Source organism: Aotus nancymaae, unplaced genomic scaffold (assembly GCF_030222135.1).
Source record: "Aotus nancymaae isolate 86718 unplaced genomic scaffold, 86718_ANA_hifiasm-v0.15.2.pri h1tg000015l_0, whole genome shotgun sequence".
NCBI classification, from domain to species: domain Eukaryota; kingdom Metazoa; phylum Chordata; class Mammalia; order Primates; family Aotidae; genus Aotus; species Aotus nancymaae.
Window position 1 is genome coordinate 233,629 of NW_026988426.1, and position 19,981 is coordinate 253,609.

Consider the following 19,981-nt stretch of genomic DNA (forward strand, 5'->3'; position numbering starts at 1 on the left):
GGATCAGAGAGGATGCTCACAGGAATGCTCTCTCCACGGGGAAAACTGGGCTGTTTTTATCACCTAAGGAAACTGCCTAAGAACATACTGAAGGCCCATTCTCCAAAGACCACCATAAAGCAGGTGAGTTTGTTTTGTTTTTTGGGTTTTTTTGAGATGGAGTCTCACTCTGTAACTCAAGTTGGAGTGCAGTGGTGCAATCTCAGCTCACTGCAACATCTGCCTCCCAGGCTCAAAAGATTCTCCTGCCTCAGCCTCCTGAGTAGCTGGGACTATAGGCACATGCCGCCACGGCCAGCTAAATTTTTTTGTATTTTAATAGAGATGGGGGTTTCACCATGTTGCTCAGGTTGGTCTCAAACTCCTGAGCTCAGGTGATCTGCCTGCCTTGACCTCCCAAAGTGCTGGGATTACAGGTGTAAGCCACCACACCCAACCCATATCTTATCCTGGGATGAGGAATGACTACATAATTTGCAAGTCCTGCTGCAAAATGAAAATGCAGTGCCCTTGTTCAAAAGCAGAAACAAGCGGATCTTGGTAGCTCATGCCTATAATCACAGTGCTTTGGGAGGCTGAGGTGGAAAAGTCATTCAAAGCCAGGAGTTTAAGACCAGCCGGGACAACATAGTGAGACCCTGTCTCTACAAATAGTGAAAAACTTTAGCTGGGCATGGTAGTGTGTACCTGTAGTCCCAGCTACTCAGGAGGCTGAGTCAAGGCAGGGATCGTTTGAGCCCAGGAGTTTCAGGCTGCAGTGAGCTATGATCGAGCCACTGCACTCCAGTCTGTGTGACAGAATGAGACCTTGTCTCAAAAAACAAAAAAAAAAAGGCAGGGGGCCAGGTGCGGTGGCTCACGCCTGTAATCCCAGCACTTTGGGAGGTTGAGGCAGGTGGATCACGACGTCAGGAGTTCAAGACCAGCCTGGCCAAGATGGTGAAACCCCGTCTCTACTAAAAATACAAAAATTAGCCAGGTGTGGTGGCGTGTGCCTGTAATCCCAGCTACTCGGGAGGCTGAGGCAGAGAATCGCTTGAACCTGGGAGGCAGAGGTTGCAGTGAGCTGAGATCATGCCACTGCACTCCAGCCTGGGCAACAGAGTGAGACTCCGTCAAAAAAAAAAAAAAAAAGGCAGGAACAAAGCTTTTTTTGTTTTTGTTTGCTACAATTTCTCAACCTGTTGTGGTATTCTTTTATTTGCTATTTAATATTGCACTCCCTTGGGCATGGGTACACACTTTCGAAACATAAATTCATGCTTGAACTTGGGAGGCAGAGGTTGCAGTGAGCCGAGATTGCACCATTGCCCTCCAGTCTAGGTGACAGAGCAAGACTCTGTCTTGGAGAAAAAAAAAAATTATTAAGAATTTCAAGGCCGGCGCAGTGGCTCACGCCTGTAATCCCAATACTTTGGGAAGCCAAGGAAGGCAGATTGCTTGAGCACAGGAGTTCCAGAGCAGCCTGGGCAATATGCAGAAACCTTGCCTCTATAAAAAGTTAAAAAAATTAGCCGGGTATGGTGGCACACACCTGTAGTCCAAGCTACTCCAGGGGGCTGAGGTAGAAGAATCACTTGAGCCTGGGAAGTTACAGTGAGCCAAGATCATGCCACTGCACTCCAGCGTGGGTGACAGAGTGGGAGAGTGGGATCCTGTCTCAAAAAAAAAAAAAACAGAAAAAGAATTTCAAAATGACAACCTCGGAGCATTAAACCCCAAGCACAGAGCCCCTTCCTGAGCTTGGGGCCCTGTAAGACTGCAACAATGGTTACACACATTAGATTGGCCCTGCCTGGAACATTCTTCAGGATCCCCTTTTACCAGTCTTTGTCCAGTGAGGGTAGAGACACTGAAGCGTAAGCTACCTGAGGCAGGGAATTCTAAGTGCTGCTGGCACCATGTACCTTTAATCACAGCCTCAGGAGGCTGTGGTCCTGACAGCTCTTCAAGATACGGAGAAGTAAAAGCCTCTTGGTTTAAGGCTTGGGATGCCACAGGGCCCTGGGTTTCAGGATGAAACTGTCCCCTCCTCAGCCCCCTAAGCTTAACTTGTTGGGTTCTCAGAACTCTGAATTAGAGTCAGAAACCTCCTGAGCCATTTGCTTCCCTGACATACAGTCCAGACGAGTGTCCTAAAACACCTTCTCAACCCTTTTTTGCTCTGTCCGTTGCTCCCTGTGGTAGACAGAATAATGATCTGGACAAAGATGTCCACATCCTAATCCCTGAAACCTGTGAATCATGTCCCCAAAACACACATTGCAGATGTGATCTTGACATGGGTAAATTAAGCATCTTTTTGTTTGTTTCCTTACTTATGGGAAATTTTAAATTTGCATTTAAGCTTTTTAAAAAAAGAATCTTTTTTTTTTTGAGTCAGGGTCTTGCTCTGTGGCCCACTAACGTGATCACGGCTCACTGCAGCCTCCAACTCCTAGGCTCAAGCAATAGATCCTTCTTCAGCCTCCAGAGTAGCTGGGACTGCAGATGGGAGCCACCATGCCCAGCTAAGTTTGTGTTTTGTAGAGACAGAGTCTCGATATGTGGCTCAGGCATGTCTGTAGTGCTGCAATCATAGCTTATTGCAGCCTCAAACTCCTGGGCTTGAGAGATCCTCCCACCTCAGCCTCCTGAGTAGCTGGGACTGCAAGTGTGAGCCACCATGCCCAGCTAATTAAAAAAAATTTTTTGCTGGGCACGGTGGCTCATGCCTGTAATCCCAGCACTTTGGGAGGCCGAGGCAGGCCCGAGGTCAGGAGTTTGAGATCGGCCTGGCCAACATGGCGAAACCCTGTCTCTACTAATAATATAAAAATAAGCCAGGCATGGTGGTGCATATCTGTAGTCCCAACTACAAGGGAGGCTGAGGCAGAATCGCTTGAACCTGGGAGGTGGAGGTTGCAGTGAGCTGAGATCACACCATTGCACTCCAGCCTGGGTAACAGGAGTGAAACTCCGTCTCAAAAAAAAAAAAAAAAAAAATTTTTAGAGACAGGATCTTTCGATATTGTCCAGGCTAGTGTTGAACTTCTGGCCTCAAGCTCTTCTCCTGCTCTGGCCTCTACAAGCACTGGGCCCCTGCACCTAGCCCCTCAGAAAGCCTTCTTGACCACACCAGTAACGAGGTCTTTTCACAAGTACTCACAGGACCATTAACCTATGTGGCATCTGAAATTCCTTTTGGGGACCTGGGTGCATCCAGCTGTGAATGGTTATCCTTCATACATATGTCATTTGGCAAAAGGGGTTTCCCGGGCTGTGGCAAGAGCTGTCCCCAGACTCCTGGACACAAACTACACAGTCACTCTCCATGCAATATCAGGGCCACACCCCACTGGGGCCAGCTCTGGGTATGAGAGGGAGAAGACTCCCAGGGTAGTGGAGCAGGTCCAAATGCCCCCAAAGTAAAGCTGGAACAACCAATAACCTTCCAGTGCTGTGACAGACCAGGTCTGTCTTTTGTTGTTGTTGTTGTTGTGGTTGTGGTTGCTATTAATCATGCTACTTTTTTTTTGGAGACAGAGTTTCACTCTTGTTGCCCAGGTTGGAGTGGAATGGCGTGATCTGGGTTCACCGCAATCTCTGCCTCTGCCCAGGTTCAAGCAATTCTCCTGTCTCAGCCTCCCAAAGTAGCCGACATTGCAGGCATGCGTCGCCACGCCCAGCTAATTTTGTATTTTTAGTAGAGATGGCGTTTCTCCATGTAGGTCAGGCTGGTCTCAAACCGTCAACCTCAGGTGATCTGCCCACCTCGGCCTCCCAAAGTACTGGGATTACAAGTGTGAGCTACCGTGCCTGGACACATTATTTTTAATTACGTACAAAGATTTAACGTCACCCAGCACCCATTTCACCCACTGCTGTTTGGCCACTAGTCTTTAGTCTCTGTCTTCAGCATTGGTAAGGCAAATACCCTTTCCTAGGGGAAGAGAAATCCATGGTTTGCTGCCCTTGCCAATAACAAAATGTTGGAAAGTCAAGTGGCAAAGCTGTTGCCATTAGCATCTTTCTTGTGAACCACATCAAAAGATCCAGGGTGCTCCTCTCTGGATCCTACGAGACTTACCTGTTGGTAATGACACCAGTTCTTCCCAGATTAGCACCTCCAGTCACCATACACAAGTTACCAGTGTCAAACTTGCTGAAATCAGTAATCTTGCCAGTTTCCAAAACAATCTGAGTGCTATCCTTCACCCCGATGAGGGGATCAGGGTATCGGATGGTGAGAGCATCATGAGTCACCAGATAAGGGATTCCTTTTGTGCCCACAAAGATTTTTCTCACTTTGCACAACTTGTACTTGGCCTCCTCAGGTGTAATAAGATGTACGGCAAAGCAACCCTTGGTGTCATAGATCAGACGGAAATTCTCTCCCGTCTTGTCAATGCAGATGACATCCATGAATCTGGCAGGGTAGGTTATATCAGTTTGGACCTTGCCCGTGATCTTAATGAACCGCTGCATGCAAATCTTCACTTCATCTCCTCCTTTACTTCATCGTCAGGGCATACTTCAGTCTGTTCCTTAGGAAATTGATGATGGGGACACTCTCAACTTGTGGGGACTGGCGGATGGACGAGGAACAAGCACACTGGTCCATTTATCCAGCATCCAGTGCTTTGGAGCTGCCACCCACTTCAGATGCTTCTTGGGACCACCAACCATGGCTGCATTAGGCAAGGAAAGAGGACCTCCATCTTCTGGTGCATGTAGAAATTGGGGCTGAAGACTGCGCGCCCGTCTTAATATTATCTTACTGATCTTTGTTCCCAGTCAAACATCTGCCCAGTGTCACTGGCTCTCACTCTTCATTTTAATTTTTTTGTAGAAGGGTCTTGCTATGTTGTCCAGGCTGGTCTTGAACTCTTTAGCTCAAGTGATCCTCCCACCTTGGCCTCTCAAAGCACTGGGATTACAGATGCGAGCCGCTGAGCCGAACCACTCTCCCTGTGTTTTATGAAGTTATTCTTTTCCTGTGCCCTAGCTCTTTGCCTGGTAAGATGAGGTTGTGTCAGGCAAAGCCTTTTTTTTTTTTTTTTTTTGCTGGAGTCTTGCTCTGTTTCCCAGGCTGGAGTGCAGTGGCACAATCTTGGCTCACTGCAGCCTCTGCCTCACAGGTTAAAACAATTCTCTTACCTCAGCCTCCTGAGTAGCTGGGATTACAGGTGCCCACTACCATATCCGGCTACTTTTTGTATTTTTAGTAGAGACAGAGTTTCACCATGTTGGCCAGGCTGGTCTCAAACTCCTGGCCTTAAGTGATCCACCTGCCTCGGCCTCCCAAAGTGCTGTGATTACAGGCCTGAGCCACCACACCCGGCCAAAGGAGTTAAAGTCATAAAGAAGAAACAGAGGAAAACAGAGGGTCCAAAAGGCAGAAAAGGATTCTAGGGGTTGTAAACACCCAGGCAACCCTGGCAAGAGGCTTTGTTGCCTCCAGATGATGAGACAGGAGTTCAACTGCAGGCAGGATTAGGTAGTATTTTTGTTCACTTCTTTTTAGGTTGGGTACATTGGCTTAGGGACAAGATCTTATTCCAACAACAATAACAAAAACAAACAAACAAACAAACAAGAAAAGATCTTATTCCAGGGCTAAAGTGTATCTTAAGAGTCAACTTGCCCAATCCCTCCTTTTGTAGGTCGAACCTGCCGCTCAGAGAAATTAAATGACTTGCTCATGGTCACGGTTTTTCGACGCAAGCACCAGGAGTGACCCAGGTCTTCTAAATCCTCTCTGGGCCTCATCACTCCCCAAGGGCCCAGGTCCCCTGGGAACAGGGGCAGGAGGAACTGGATGATGTCTTGAGTACCAAGAAAGAAGTGGGAAGACAGGGGCAAGCACCCTACATCTCTCATTTTCATTTTAAAAATTTATTTTATTTGACTTGGAAAATGAGTACAAATCCCTGGGTATTTTTTTGGCGGGGAGGAGGGGAGAATAGGCAGGAAAGAGAAGAGGGTAGGAGGCAAGGTAAGGTATGAGCATCACAGTGGCTGCCTCAAGACCCTGCCCAGGGAGGGTGGGGTGGGCTGGGGGTTGAGCAGGGAGCTCAGGTACGGAGGAACACCATGGTGAGGAGGCCTGGAGAGGGGACAAAGAAAGAACAGAGTCGCATGAGCAGCCCTGGGGCTCTGTTAGCTTTCCTCCCGTCCCTTTTCCCTTTTTCCTGGGGCCTGGATCTCTGGCCACTAGTGTCCTCACCCAAGACGTAGGCGGCCACCAACTTTTGTCCCAGGGAGACGTGCAGGACTTGAGGCAGTTGGCTGCCAAGCTCGTCCTGGAGTGGGAGCAGCAGGAAGGCCACAGAGACAATCCCCGTCAGCAAGAAGAGGAGGAAGGAGCTGGTGGCCAGTTGCTGGCGGGGGTCTGAGAAACAAGACTTGTCAGATGCTGCAGCCCCAACTCCTGCCCAGCCCAGGTCCTCCAGGGAGAAGCCTGAACACAGGAGATGTATCTACTTTTATTTTTTAATTATTTTTTATTTTTATTTATTATTATTATTTTTTTTCTTTTTTTGAGACAGAGTTTTTGCTCTAGTTGCCCAGGCTGGAGTGCAATGGCACGATCTCAGCTCACTGCAACCTCCGCCTCCTGGGTTCAAGCGATTCTCCTGCCTCAGCCCCCCGAGTAGCTGGGATTACTCGGGGGCCACCATGCCCAGCTAATTTTTGCATTTTTAGTAGAGACAGGGATTTCACCATGTCAGCCAGGCTGGTCTTGATCTCCTGACCTTGTGATCCGCCTGCCTCGGCCTCCCAAAGTGCTGGGATTACAGGTGTGAACCACTGCGCCCGGCCATTTTTTATTTTTTGTAGAAATGGAGTCTCACTACGTTGCCCAGGCTGTTCTGGAACTCCTGGCCTCAAGTGATTCTCCTGCCTCAGCCTCCTGAGTAGCTGGGACTATGGGTTCATGCTACCACGCCTGGCTAATTTTTAAATTGTTTGTAGAGGGTCTCGTTATGTTGCCCATCCAAGCTGATCCTGAACTCTTGGTCTCAAGCAATCCTCCCACCACCTCAGCCTCCCAAAGCACTGGAATTATAGGCGTGAGCCACCACACCCTGTATCTACATCTACTTTTTTTTGAGACAGAGTCTCGCTCTGTCTTGCCCAGGCTGGAGTGCAGCCACATGATCCTGACTCACTGCAGCCTCCACCTCCTGGATTCAAGTATTTCTCCTGCCCTAGCCTCCCAAATAGCTTGGATTACAGGTGTGGGCCACCACGTATAGTAGAGACAGGGTTTCACCATGTTGGCCAGGCTGGTCTTGAACTCCTGGCCTCAGGTGATCTGCCCATCTCAGCCTCCCAAAGCACTTGGATTACAGGCGTGAGCCACTGCGCCCTGTATCTACTTTATATTGCCCTCCAGGGCTACACTGCAAGTGTCTTCTTCCCAGAGCCTCTGTCCCCACCACCACAAGAAACTCTCAGGCCAGGCGCGGTGGCTCACACCTGTAATCCCAACACTTTGGAAGGCTGAGACAGGAGGATCACCTGAGGTTGGGAGTTTGAGACCAGCCTGATGAACATGGAGAAACCCCGTCTCTACTAAAACTACAAGATTAGCAGGGCGTGTTGGTGCATTCCTATAATCCCAGCTTCTCAGGAGGCTGAGGCAGGAGAATTGCTTGAACCTGTGAGGAGGAGGTTGTGCTGAGCTGAGATCCTGCCATTCCACTTCAGCCTAGGCAACAAGCATGAAACTCTGTCTCAAAAAAAAAAAAAGAAACTCTCTTCTCCAGTCCCTCAGCATTCATTTTCTCTCTTCTGTGGACCTATCTGACAGGTAGGGACCTCTCTTCCTTCCATACCCAGCACGCAACTTGGTACAGGGTTAATTGCTCAATACAGGTTTCTTATTGAACTGAACTGAGCTACCACATGATAGGAAGTACTGCGGTTAGAGTCAAGGAAGAACTTTTTCCTCTAAGTAGAAGTCAGAAACCAGGAAACTTGTAGTCTTTTTTCCCTCTCATCTGATATAAAATCTCAACTCCTAGGAATGCTTCCACCAAAAGGCAAAAGACTGAACCAGGAGACTTCTTCAAATCCAATTTAGCTCATCTCTAGGGAAATGCTACTTCCTCCCTCCCTGCAGAACTCAAGATCCCTATCTCCCAACTCACGCTCCTGGAAGTGTCTGGCCGTAGGTGGTGGTGTCCCAGTAGGAGGCCCGGGGTGGGGCGGTGGGTCCGGCTGTCCCTGAAGCTCAAGGGGGTACGCTGGGGCTCTCAGAACTGAGGTAATGTCCTTGCGTCCCACCACTCGGCCCTCAGCTCCTTCCTCAGACAGCTCAATGCGGAAGCGGTCCTGGACATCATAGTGGCTGGGAATGGGTGCCACGTGGCGAATCACACTGGTCCCAAGGTAAGACAGAAGCCCATTGGGGTGAAGTGAGTGAGAGGCAGTAATCCAAGGAAATCCGGGCCTCCCCCCAGAAGTCTCTCCCTTAGGGGCACAGACAGAGGGTAGGGAAAACAGGTTAAAGAGGGCAAGGTCTCAGACCTAAGACAACAGGTGGCAGCGATCCCTGGCTTCCATCAGCATCCTCACCCTCCCAGCTCACTCACATGTCAATGCAAGACTGAGGCTTCACATATCCCTCTGCGTCAAACACCGTGTATTTGGCAGGTGCTGTGCACAGGACTGGGGGATAGAGACACACACAGACAATCCTTGCCATGTGGGTCATTTGGGTCCCCTCTACCTTCTGCCCCGGAGGCTGGACATGACTTTCCCAATCCGCCAAAGCTGGACGTCCGACCCTACCCATCTGACTCCTCCAGCCAACACAGCCCCCCAGTGTCCGGCCGCCAGCCCCCAGATCCCTTGCACGAGGCGCCGATCCCTTTACCTCGGAAGCGAAGCGCTGTTCCTGTGGGGTTATAGAGGGTCAGCAGCTGTCTGGGTCCGCTCCGCTGGTCCGCCCTGAATACTAGATCCGGGGGAAAGACCAGGACCGGGACAACGGGTCCCAAGGGAGGAGGGGCGCCCCGGGACCCCCGCCCAGGGGACCCCAGACCCACCAGCTCCTGGTCCTGGGGCGCCCCACGGCGCATGCAGGCTCTGGGCGGTTGGACATCCGAGGGCAGAGCTCAGGGGACAGGGCCTGGAGTCGAGAGCTGGGGGGCGTGAGGGGTGAAAGGGGACAAGATGAGCTCCCGGGGCAGGGCCTGGACTGACGCCGCCGCTGCCGCCTCGAAACCCCGCTAGATGGGGCTCCCGCAGATCCAGGCCCAGGGTCCCCAAGCCCTTCCCTCTTCCAGCTCTGCCCCAGGTTCCTTTGGACCTGCGAAGCCCCACCTCGACAGCCACGCCCACCCCACTAAACCCGGCCCCTCACAGTTCCCAACCCGGCCTTCTCCACAGGCCCGGCTCGCGATCTCCATAAGCCCCGCCCCGCCGCTGGCCTCGCCCTTTCCGGGCGTTCCCGGACGCCTGCCTCCTCTCTCCGGCCAGACTTCGCCCACTGCAGCGGCCGCCTGCGGAGCAACCTCTGACGCCTCCTGCTTCCCGGGAGACCTGTGTTTGTGTCTCCGGCCCCTCCCTAAAGTCGGACACGGGCCCGATGGGGCTTCTGCCTAGAAACGGCCGCTCGCGCTAGGCTGCCCGCCTTGTGTTCGAAGCACCTGCCAGTCAGATTGTGGTCACACTAAGGATGCCATGTTCCCAAGAGTCCCTTTTTGCACTTCCGCCGTACGACTTCTGTTATTGGCCAGAGCGTCTTTGTTTCCGCCATAACTATACGCCGATTGGTGCGTTGAAAGACCAAACAGAACGCCCTCCTTCTGTCGCCTGCGATTGGCTGGATTCCGGTAACGTAACAATTTTACTGGCTCGACCTCGAGCCCTGAAGTAATTCAGAGAAACGGGGGCGGGGCTTCGAACTGGGCTTTGTTTCTTCTCCCTGTTCTGAGACCGTCAAAGTCAATCTCCCACCGGGAAGTTCTTTTCCTCCTCTTCAATTCCAGGCTACCTTAGAAGCCTCTGCAGGAATCAAAGCCTGTTTTCTTTTCTGCTTTTTCTTTTTTTGAGACTTAAGTCTCGCTCTGTCGCCCAGGCTAGAGTGCAATGGCACGGATCTCAACTCACTGCAACCTCCGCCTCCCGCGTTCAAGCGATTCTCCCGTCTCAGCCTCCCGAGTAGCTGGGATTACAAGCGTGCGCAACCACGCCCGGCTAATTCTTTGTATTTTTAGTAGAGACACGGTTTCACCTTGTTGGTCAGGGTGGTCTCGAACTCCTGACCGTACTCGCCTCAGCCTCCCAAAATGCTGAGATAACAGGCGTGAGCCACCATGCCCAGCCTCTTTTTTGCTTTTTTAAAAAGAGAGAGTCTCACTCTGTTGCCCAGGCTGGAGTGCAATGGTGTGGTCATTGCTCACTGCAGCCTCCAACTCCTGGGTTCAAGCTAGCCTCCTGCCTCAGCCTCCCGAGTACCTGGGATTACAGGCATGCACCACCATGCCTGGCTAAGTTTTGTAACTTTTTGTAGAGACGATCTCGCTGTGTTGTGCAGGCTGGTCTGGAACTCCTGGGCTCAAGCGATCCTCCCACTTAAGCCTCCGAAAGTGCAAGAGCCACTGTCCCTCCCCCAGGCCCAAAGTCCGTTTTCTATGGCACTGGTTGGAGGTTCCACCCATCTGGGACTCCAGCCTGAGTCTCGCCTCCTGTTTCTTACTTTCCTGTAAGGGACGTGGGAAATCACTCACATTTGCATAGGGAATTAAGATTTGCTAATTTCAAACCCACGTTGTTCGAGTAATTATATATTTTCAAAAAGGATTTGCTAAACCCTGCCACTTTAAATGCATTGAATCTCCAACTCCTTTTACAGCCTGGATAAGGTGAAGAATCTTATCTTAGGGCTCCCTGTTAGCAATGGAGCAAAGACAAAGTCGATCTTTTCTGAAACTCTCCTCTGAACATCTTACATAGAATCCCCCTGTACATTTTTTTTTTTTTTTTCCTGGAGACAGTCTTGCTCTGTCACCCAGGCTGGAGGGCAGTGGTTCAATCATAGCTCACTGCAGCCTCCACCTGCTTGATTGGGCTCAAGCAATCCTCCTGCCTCAGCCTTCTGAGTAGCTGGGGCCACAGGTACGCACCTCCACACCCGGCAAATTGCATTTGTTTTTTTTATAGCACTTATAGTGATACTTGGCCTCCTACTTTATTGTTTCTCTCTCCTCCAATAGAATGTTCTTTCCTTTTCACAAGAGCAGGGACTTTGTTTAGTTTTCTGTTGTATATTTAGCACTTATGACAGTGCCTGCCATTTGGAATGAACAAATGAATGAGTGACTAGGATGAACTTTGAGCAGAGATCTGACTGGATTTAGGAAGTGAGCCGTGAGATATATCTATGGGAGAGAATTCTGGGTAGAGGAGACAGCAAAGGCCTAAAACAGAAGTGCACTAGAAATGGGCAACAAGCTGCCAATGTGACTGGAACCGATGGTACGTGGGAGACAGTAGACATGAAGCTACGAGGCAGGAGAGAGAATGTAGATGATGTACAGTCTTGAACCCTTGGTAAGACTTGGGAAACTACAGGAAAGTTTTGAGTAAAGGACAAGATGTGACATATCAGTTGGTCATGGTGGCTCAACGCCTGTAATCCCAGCACTTTGGAAGGCAGAGGTGGGCAGATCACCTGAGGTCAGGAGTTCAAGACCACCCTGACCAACATGGAGAAACCCAGTCTCTACTAAAAATACAAAATTAGCCAGGTGTGGTGGTACATGCCTGTAATCCCAGCTATTCAAGAGACTGAGGCAGGAGAATCACTTGAATCCAGCAGGTGGAGGTTGTCACGAGCCAAGATTGTGCCATTGCCCTTCAGCCTGCGCAACAAGAGCAAAACTCCGTCTCAAAAAACAAAGATGTGACATATTTTCTTTTCTTTTTTATATTATGTTTTGAGACAGAGTCTTGCTCTGTTGCCTAGGCTGGAGTGCAGTGGCACAATCTCGGCTCACTGCAATCTCCACCTCTTGAGTTCAAGAGATTCTCCTGCCTCAGCCTCCCACGTAGCTGGGATTACAGGCACCCACTACCACACCCAGCTAATTTTTTTGTATTTTTAGTAGAGACAGGGTTTCACCATGTTGGCCAGGCTGGTCTCAAACTCCTGACCTCAAACGATCTGCCCCGGCCTCTCAAAGTGCTGGGATTACAGGCATGAGCCATTGTGCCCAGCCAAGATGTGACATATTTTCTTTTTACTTTTTTAGAGACAGGGTCTTACTCTGTTGTCCAGGCTAGATTACAATGGTGTGATCAAAGCTCACTGCAGCCTCAGACTCCTGGGCTCAAGCAAGCCTCCCACATCAGCCTCCTGAGTAGCTGGGTCCACAGGTGAGTACCACCATGCTCAGCTAATTATTTTCTGTACAGACAGAATTTGGCCATGTTGCCCAGGCTGGTCTCAAACTTCTGACCTCAAGTGCTGTGACTGCTGGGCACAGTGGCTCACGCCTGTAATCCCAGCACTTTGGGAGGCTGAGGCGGGCAGATCACGAGTTCAAGAGATTGAGACCATCCTGGCCAACATGGTGAAACCCCGTCTGTACTAAACAATACAAAAATTAGCTAGGCATGGTGGCAGGTGCCTGTAGTCCCAGCTACTCAGGAAGGTGAGGCAGGAGAATTGCTTGAACCCAGGAGGCGGAGGTTGCAGTAAGCCGAGATCACGCAACTGCACTGCAGCCTGGCACCTGGTGACAGAGCAAGACTCTGTCTCAAAAAAAAAAGTGCTGGGATTACAGGTATCAGCCATTGTGCCTGACCTGTGACTTACATCTTTTTTTTTTTGAGACAGGGTCTTACTCTGTTCCTTGGATGGAGTACAGTGGCATGATCACAGCTCACTGCAGTCTCTACCTCCCCAGGATCAAGCAATCCTCCCACCTCAACCTAAGTAGCTGGGACTACAGGTGTGCACCACCACGTCCAGCTAATTTTTGTATTTGTTGTAGAGAGGGGGTTTTACCATGTTGCCCAGGCTGGTCTTGAACTCCTGAGCTCTGCAGTCCTCCTGACTCAGCCTCCCAAAGTCCTGATTACAGTTGTGAGTCACTACAACTGGTACATTCTTAAAAGATTATTCTGTATAGTAAATATGTGTTGAATGAATGAATGAATGAAAAGAAATCCTCAAGATGGACCCAATACCGTAAGCATGGAGATCTGACCCCTTCCTCAGTTAAGAAACATTTATTTGGATAAGAAAGAAGGCCTGAGGGCTGGGGGCCGGGGCTGGCCTGTGTCTCAGGCCTGGGACTCGGCAGCCTGCACAGGTTGAGAGAGGCACTTCCTCTTGCTTAGGTTGGTGAGGATCTGGTCCTGGTTGGGCCGGTGGAGAACCACGAAGCTCTCTGGAGGAAGGACGGGACCTCTGTTCTCTTCCACCTGGCCCATCAGCAGATAACTGGCTCCTGGAACAGGGAGGGGAGGGAGGGGTTAAGATCTCATATTCTTGACACCTGTCAGCACACCCTCTCACTCAGATTCCACACTTGATCATTTCAGTGTGGCTTAGCTCGTCCCATCCCCATTTCCCCACATCTCTGTTACCTTTCTTCATGGGGGGGCACTGCTTGCAAGGCACGTAAAACTTCAGGGAGGCACCAGTGGGTGGAGAAGGTAGGTCTAGTCCTCCAGTTTTATAAGCACCAATAAGACTAACAGTGACGGTGAGGCCCTCTCCTGGGCCCCGAACCATGGATTTCACTGTTGCAGTCACCACTGTGGGAGAATGGGAGTGAGAGATGAGGAGATGGGAGGTTCCAGATGACAGGACTGGAACCAGAAGGTGGTTTGAGGAGCTGGACCGGGGTGAGGGGGTGTTCTTACCCAGGCTGCTGGCACAGAAGTTGCTCTGCAACGTGCCTGTCCGGCGGCACTGCTTTGGGCAGGTGACAGTGGGTGCATCTAGGAGGAAGGGGGGTTGAGGGTGACCTGTTCAGCAGGTAGGAGGGAGCATTGTCCCCATAACAGTCTCATTGACTTGAACTGTTCAGAGCTCTGTCGGCTTCTGGTCCCAGCACCCAGTAAGGGCCATTGGCAGAAAGGAGGCACCAGTGAGTACCAGATGAATCAATAAGTGAATGCAGCCAAGGAAGAAGTTGTTTGTTTGTGTAAGATGGAGTGTTGCTCTGTTGCCCAGGCTGGAATGCGGCGGCACTGTCATGGCTCACTGAGGCCTCAACCTCCCCAGCACAAGTGATCCTCCCACCTCAGCCTCACAAGTAGCTATGACCACATGCCTGGCTAATTTTCTTTCTTTTTTCTTTTTTTTTTTTTTTTTTTGAGACAATCTCACTTAGTTGCCCAGGTGCAATCTCGGCTCACTGCAACCTCCGCCTCCCAGGTTCAATTGATTCTCCTGCCTCAGCCTCCCAAGTAGTTGGGATTACAGGTGTGCACCACCATGCCTGGCTAATTTTTTGCTCATGCCTATAATCCCAGCTCTTTGGGAGGCTGAGGTGGGTGGATCACGAGGTCAGGAGTTTGAGACCAGCCTGACCAACATAGTGAAACCCCGTCTGTACTAAAAATACAAAAAAATTAGCCAGGCCTGGTGGTGGGCACCTGTAGTCCCAGCCACTCAGGAGACTGAGTCAGGAGCATCACTTGAACCCAGTAGGTGGAGGTTGCAGTGAGCCGAGATCGTGCCATTGCACTCCAGCCCTGGCGACAAAGAATTTTGTATTTTTAGTAGAGATGGGGTTTCACCATGTTGGCCAGGCTGGTTTCAAACTCCTGACCTCAGGTGATCCACCCACCTTGGCCTCCTAAAGTGCTGGGATTACAGGTGTGAGCCACCAGCCCGTCCTACTTTTTTATTTTGAATTCCCAGACTTAATCAATCCTCCTGCCTGGGCCTCCCAAAATGCTGAGATTATAGGCGTGAGCCCCAGCACAGGTCAGAACTTTTTGAAATGGGTCCTTTCGTCTGTTTCCCCTTCTCCCCCATCCCAGACTCACCAGGGGCAATGGGAGTTTTCTCTGGAGGTTGGGGCTTGGGAGGTGGCTTGACTTTGGGCTCAGTTCCTGGTTTGGGGCTGGTGCCTGACCCTTCTTTGGCAGCGCCCCGAGGCAGGGTCTTGTAGGAGGCTGAGAAGCCGTCAGCGGTGACGCTGAGATCTGAGACAAACTGGACGAGGAGTTCATTCCCTTCGGAGGAGATGGAGCTGCAGGCGGCCACCAACAATGTCAGGACAGGGTGTGCATCACACTCCCTACCCAGCCCCGTGATCTTGTTTGAGACAGGGTCTCACTTTGTCCCCCAAGGCTTGAGTGCAGTGGCTCGATCTAGGCTCACTGTGGCCTCAACCTCCTGGATTTAAGCAATCCTTCTGCCTCAGCTCCCCAAGTTGCTGGAACTACAGGCACACCACCATTGCCCAGCTAATTATTTTGTATTTTTAGTAGAGACAGGGTTGCGCCATTTTGCCCAGGCTGGTTTCGAACTCCTAAGATCAGTCGATCCTCCCGTTTCATCCTTCCAAAGTGCTATGATTACAGGCATAAGCCACTACACCTGGCCCGGTAGCCTTTTAACTTCATCCCAACTTGGCAGAGCCTGACTCGCCTTTCTATCCGCAGACCCTAGATCCAGGGTCAAACCTCCTCTTTGGCCTCGAAACTGCTTCCCTCGCAGGTTTGGAGCCCTGGGGTTCAGATCCCATCCCTTTAGGTGAGCCCCGCCCCCTCCAAACAGCCGCGTGCGCGATCCCCCCCACTCTCTCACCCGGATTCGCCGTCCACCCTGGTCCCGCCCCTCACCCCGGGACCGCGTCGCCGCAGAACTTCCCCAGCCTCCGGGCGTCGTCGCTCACGGCTCCGTTGAACACGCTGACCGAGTCGTAGCGGCAGTAGGTGTCCGGCTCCAGGTCAAACTTCTCGAAGGTTAGCGCGATGACCTGGTGGCGGGTGGAGGCGGGGGCTGTGCGGCGGGACACCCCTGGGCGCCGGCACCTCACCTCCTACTGGGTGCCTGCAGCAGCCCCCATTCCCGCGTCCCCTGGGCCCCCTCCTGAAGGCGTTCACACCACAGCAAGGAGGACCACACACCCATGGGACCCTGCAAGGGCGTCGGTCGTCGTCGTTGGCAAGGTCAAGTCCTGGCGCACTCACAAGGGACAGACCCGTGTGTTATACCAGCACCCTGTACCTCCCTCCCCTGAGACTTATCTCAGTTGCAATTTTTATATTTTTGTTTGCGTGCATGCAGGGGCTGAGGCAGTTTGGGGATCCCACCAGCGCAAGCGCAGTTCAATAAATCTTTGCTGGCTGCAAGCCGGTGGGCGCCGTCTGGGTCCCCGAGGGCAGCCCGGGGAGGAGGGTCGGTACCTGGTCCCGGGGCGCGATGATGTGCCAGGAACAGCTGATGCCCGGGGGGTAATCGGACTCGGGCCAGTTGGGCGTGGTCAGGGTTCCCTGGGCCTTCTCCAGCCGCCCCCCGCAAAATTGGTGCTCTGGGGAGGGGAGAGAGGAGCGGGGGTGGGGGGCAGTGGAGACCCTCGGTCAGCTCTAGGAGAGCTCCAGGCTGGGAGCCCTGGCAGGCAGCTTGAATGTCTGGGGCTCAGGATGAGGGGACGAGAAGAAGGGGAGGTAAGATGGGGGCAGGTTAGCAGAGAGTGACCGGGAGGAGCGCGGCTCGGGGAAAGTTGGGGCCGCAGGGCGCACAGGCGAGCGGTGGAAGCGGTAGGAGGAACTGGCTGGACGCCCCCTTCTGGCCCCTCCCCGACCCGCGGCCGCGCCGCGCCTCTTCCCCTAGGAGATCCCATCTCCCCGGCCAGGCAGCAGAGTCCCCTTTCAGGCTGAAGAGGGTGTCCTCGACTTGGGACACAGCCCCCGAGGCCCCCTTTGCGGAGGTCCCGCCTGAAACATTGCAAGGGAAACTTCTGCCGCCAGGAGTGGGTGATGGGACCGCAATCGGGAGCCCAGGGCTGGGTGTAGAGGGGGCCCCCCCTCGAGTCGGAGGAACCTAGTCCCCCAGCCCTGGGGTGCCCCCTCGCGCCCGTCGGAGGGAGCCCGATTGCGGACGGGGGCGGGCAGTTACTCACCGTCCCAGTAACCCCAGGCCGCCCATTCCACCCGCGGGTCGGTGACCCATTTCCGCCTCGCGCCTGGGGGGGGCCCTGGAAGAGGGGACGGGTGGGTGCGGGAGGGGGGGAGAGAAGACGGGGAGGAGGGACTGAAGGGGCGGTTAGTGAGGAAAATGGGTCAGGGAGGTAAGGGGCCCTAGGCGCTGGGGCGCGGGGTGGGCGGGACGGAGGTTAGGGCTGGGGGCAGGGCTGCGCCCGGGGCGGGGCCTGGAGGGGGGAAGGCGGAGGTGAGGGAGGTCTCACCAGTGCCCGAGGTGGCCCGCCCGCTGTACCAGAGCAGGAAGCCTCGTCCTCCTGTGCCCTCGTCTGCCATCATCCTCAGGGTCACCTGGTTGCCGGGGGCGACTAGGGGAGCAGGCCGGAAGGTCCCGCAAAAGCGTCCGAGCCGCTGGCCCGAAGTCCCAGACCCAGCGAAGACCTCCAGAGCATCGTAGCGGCAGGCAGGGTGTAGCTCCAGGTCGAAGACTCGGAATGAGAGGGACACAGTCTGGCCCTCAGGGACCTGATGGCGGGGACAGAGGTGGGGACCCACAGAGTCAGGCCCCACACAACCCAGCCAGAGGGCAGCTCCCCTGCCCAAGCGTTTCTTGCAGAAACGGACTGAACAGGAAGGGACCTGCATGTGAGTGCAGGGCAGAGGGCCTGGTCTCTGCAGCTCTGCTGGTGGCCTGTGCAGGGGACAAGAGCTGAGGCTTTGGAAGAGGAGGGAGGATTGGGGGCTGGAGAATAATTTGAGGGAATAGTTAAGAGAGTGCTTGTTGCTTGGGAATGATGCCTTCAGTGACAGAGGGAAAGGAGCTGCCCCAGGTTGAGAAGGTGGTGCTGGGGGAGGTGGGGGTCCCTTCACAGTCAGGCCTTTGCCTCTTTGACAAGGGATAGTGCCCAGAAGGGCTTCTCACCGTTATGGTCCAGATGCACTCCTTATTAGGTGGGTAGAGGTTGGGGAACCCCTCACTTGCCACGTAACCTGATTCCCCCTTCACATCCCCTCCGCACAGGAACACAGGTCTGGAGAACAGAGGAGAGGTCAGAAAAGAGCAGGGACAGGTGGGGTGGGGGAGCAATGGCAAGATGGGAATGGGGTGATGAGGAGGGAGGGAAGCCAGGGAATGAAATGGAAAGGCCTTAAGAGACCTGGGGCAGGGCCGGTCAAGGTGGATCACGCCTATAATCTCAGTACTTTGGGAGGCTGAGGTGGGCAGATCACCTGAGGTCAGGAGTTCAAGTCCATCCTGGCCAACATGGTGAAACCCCATCTCTTACTAAAAATTTTGGAGACATAGTCTCACTCTGTCGCCCAGGCTGGAGTGCAGTTGGCTCACTGGAACCTCCACCTCCTGGGTTCAAGCAATTCTTCTGCCTCAGCCTCCTGAGTAGCTGAGACTACAGGCACCTGCCACCACGCCTGATTAATTTTTTGTATTTTTAGTAGAGACAGGGTTTTTGCCATGTTGGTCAGGATGGTCTCGAACTCCGACCTCAGGCGATCCACCTGCCTCAGCCTCCCAAAGTGCTGGGATTACAGGCGTGAACCACTGTGCCTGGCTAAAAATACAAAAATTAGCCTGGTGTGGTGGTGCACACCTGTAGTCCCAGCTACTCAGGAGGCTGAGGTTGGAAGAATTGCTTGAACCTGGGAGGTGGAGGTTGCAGTGAGCTGAGATTGCGCCACTCACCACTCCTGCTTGGGCGACAGAGAGAGACTCCAAGACTCCGTCTCAAAAAAAAAAAGCAGGGAAAGGTGGGAACGAGAGGGGATGGTGTCATGAGGATGAAACTCCAGGGAGGGAAGCCAGAGGATGAAATGGAAAGCCTTGAGAGACCTGGGCAGCTTCCACCAGCCAGGACAGGGCTGGGGTGTCCCAGACTCCAACAGAAGATAAGGGCAAAGTGGGCCTGGTAACTCGACCATCCCTGCAACCCCACCCCCACCCCAACAGGAATTCCCGGAATCCTCCTCCGCCCCCCTTCCTGACTCCCCCGCTCATTCTGCCTGGCAGTCCAGGGACAGGAGCCGCCTAACTACTTCCAGATGTGGACACAGCCACGAAGCGATGGGGGGGGAGATGGAGGAAGCGGCAGTGGCGATGGCCCTCACAGTGAGCCTGGAGGCCAGGCTCCCCGAGCTCCTCACCTTAGCCCTGCCCCTGTTCCTAACTACTTCAGAATCTGACTCCCACGTCTCCACTCGCTGCCCACTCCTCCCCCTACAATACCTCTCTAATTCCTTCCTGGAATCCAGCTACCAGGCAAGTTCAGGAACTGGGCTCTCTCTTGGGTTCTATGGGGAGCCAAGGATCTGGATGGGTGGGGAGACTTAAGAGACCAGGGGATGAAAGTGGGGGAATGGGAGCAGTGATGGCCTGTGAGAGACCAAGGTCTTGAAGCAGATGTGGAGCAGTTGGGGGCCAGAGAAGAGTGAGGTGGTGGGGAATCTGGGGAGTGGTGTGTCAGCCACAGAACCCAAAATATGCCCAGGCATAACCCCCAGGAATCGGGAGTCTGAAGTTCATTGGAGCTGCTGGAAGATGCCAAGAGACCTACCTGGTGTAGTTGGGGGTCTGGCCCTGGGCAAAAGGCAGCAGGGCACAGGCAGTGAGGAGGGGCCCCAGGAGGGAGGCTGTGGCTGCAGGCAGCATGGCCCGGGGGAAAGGCGGTGGGGTCCTCAAGACGGAAGCAGCAGCTGAATTTTGCAGAGCAGCAGTGGCGGCGGCAGCAGCAGCAGGATGATCAGCGCCAGATGGGGCAGCCTCGGGTGTGTGGGCGTGGGGACTGGCCAGTGGGGCGGGCGGTGGGGAAGGCGGGACACTGAAGCGTCCTGGGACCTCTCTAGGTCTAGGACACATAAATAT

The 19,981-nt window shown here is 53.2% G+C and overlaps 2 protein-coding genes and 1 pseudogene across 4 annotated transcripts; all 3 read right to left on the minus strand.

The window, feature by feature from the left end:
- Positions 1-3,844: 3,844 nt before the first annotated feature.
- LOC105732587 (small ribosomal subunit protein eS4-like) lies at positions 3,845-4,984 on the minus strand (annotated as a pseudogene).
- Positions 4,985-5,864: 880 nt separating this feature from the next.
- On the minus strand, positions 5,865-9,693 carry MOSPD3 (motile sperm domain containing 3). Of its 3 annotated transcripts, none has more exons than XM_012474792.2 (6): positions 9,455-9,693; positions 8,867-9,134; positions 8,583-8,658; positions 8,139-8,368; positions 6,209-6,373; positions 5,865-6,088 (listed from the first exon to the last, which is right to left on the minus strand). In XM_012474792.2, exons 2-6 carry the CDS (start codon positions 9,069-9,071, stop codon positions 6,057-6,059), a joined length of 708 nt encoding a protein of 235 aa, XP_012330215.1. In that variant the 5' UTR covers positions 9,072-9,134; positions 9,455-9,693; the 3' UTR covers positions 5,865-6,056. The 3 variants fall into 3 exon arrangements, with proteins under 3 accessions (XP_012330215.1, XP_012330214.1, XP_064232419.1); XM_012474791.2 differs by lacking the exon at positions 9,455-9,693 and adding an exon at positions 9,356-9,394; XM_064376349.1 differs by lacking the exon at positions 9,455-9,693 and having other exon boundaries at positions 8,867-9,327.
- Positions 9,694-13,215: 3,522 nt separating this feature from the next.
- On the minus strand, positions 13,216-19,892 carry PCOLCE (procollagen C-endopeptidase enhancer). Its single transcript, XM_012474764.3, has 9 exons — positions 19,674-19,892; positions 18,029-18,137; positions 17,373-17,631; positions 16,372-16,496; positions 15,805-15,941; positions 15,004-15,209; positions 13,870-13,947; positions 13,591-13,761; positions 13,216-13,451 (listed from the first exon to the last, which is right to left on the minus strand). Exons 1-9 carry the CDS (start codon positions 19,766-19,768, stop codon positions 13,285-13,287), a joined length of 1,347 nt encoding a protein of 448 aa, XP_012330187.2. The 5' UTR covers positions 19,769-19,892; the 3' UTR covers positions 13,216-13,284.
- Between the last annotated feature and the right edge of the window lie 89 nt (positions 19,893-19,981).

Bases quoted from the DNA above. Each gene is read 5' to 3' on its own strand.
- MOSPD3 (XM_012474792.2), bottom strand. From the start codon at position 9,071: ATGCGCCGTGGGGCGCCCCAGGACCAGGAGCTGGTGGGTCTGGGGTCC. The intron at 8,369-8,582 runs GTGAGTGAGCTG...CCTTGGGACCAG, and splicing joins CCTCAGTCTTGCATTGACAT to TGTGATTCGCCACGTGGCAC. The intron at 6,089-6,208 runs GTGAGGACACTA...TCCCCTCTCCAG, and splicing joins GGTGGCCGCCTACGTCTTGG to GCCTCCTCACCATGGTGTTC.
- PCOLCE (XM_012474764.3), bottom strand. From the start codon at position 19,768: ATGCTGCCTGCAGCCACAGCCTCCCTCCTGGGGCCCCTCCTCACTGCC. The intron at 17,632-18,028 runs GTGAGAAGCCCT...CCCCGCCATCAG, and splicing joins AGTGCATCTGGACCATAACG to GTCCCTGAGGGCCAGACTGT. The intron at 13,948-15,003 runs GTGAGTCTGGGA...CCTTCCTCCTAG, and splicing joins GAAAACTCCCATTGCCCCTG to ATGCACCCACTGTCACCTGC.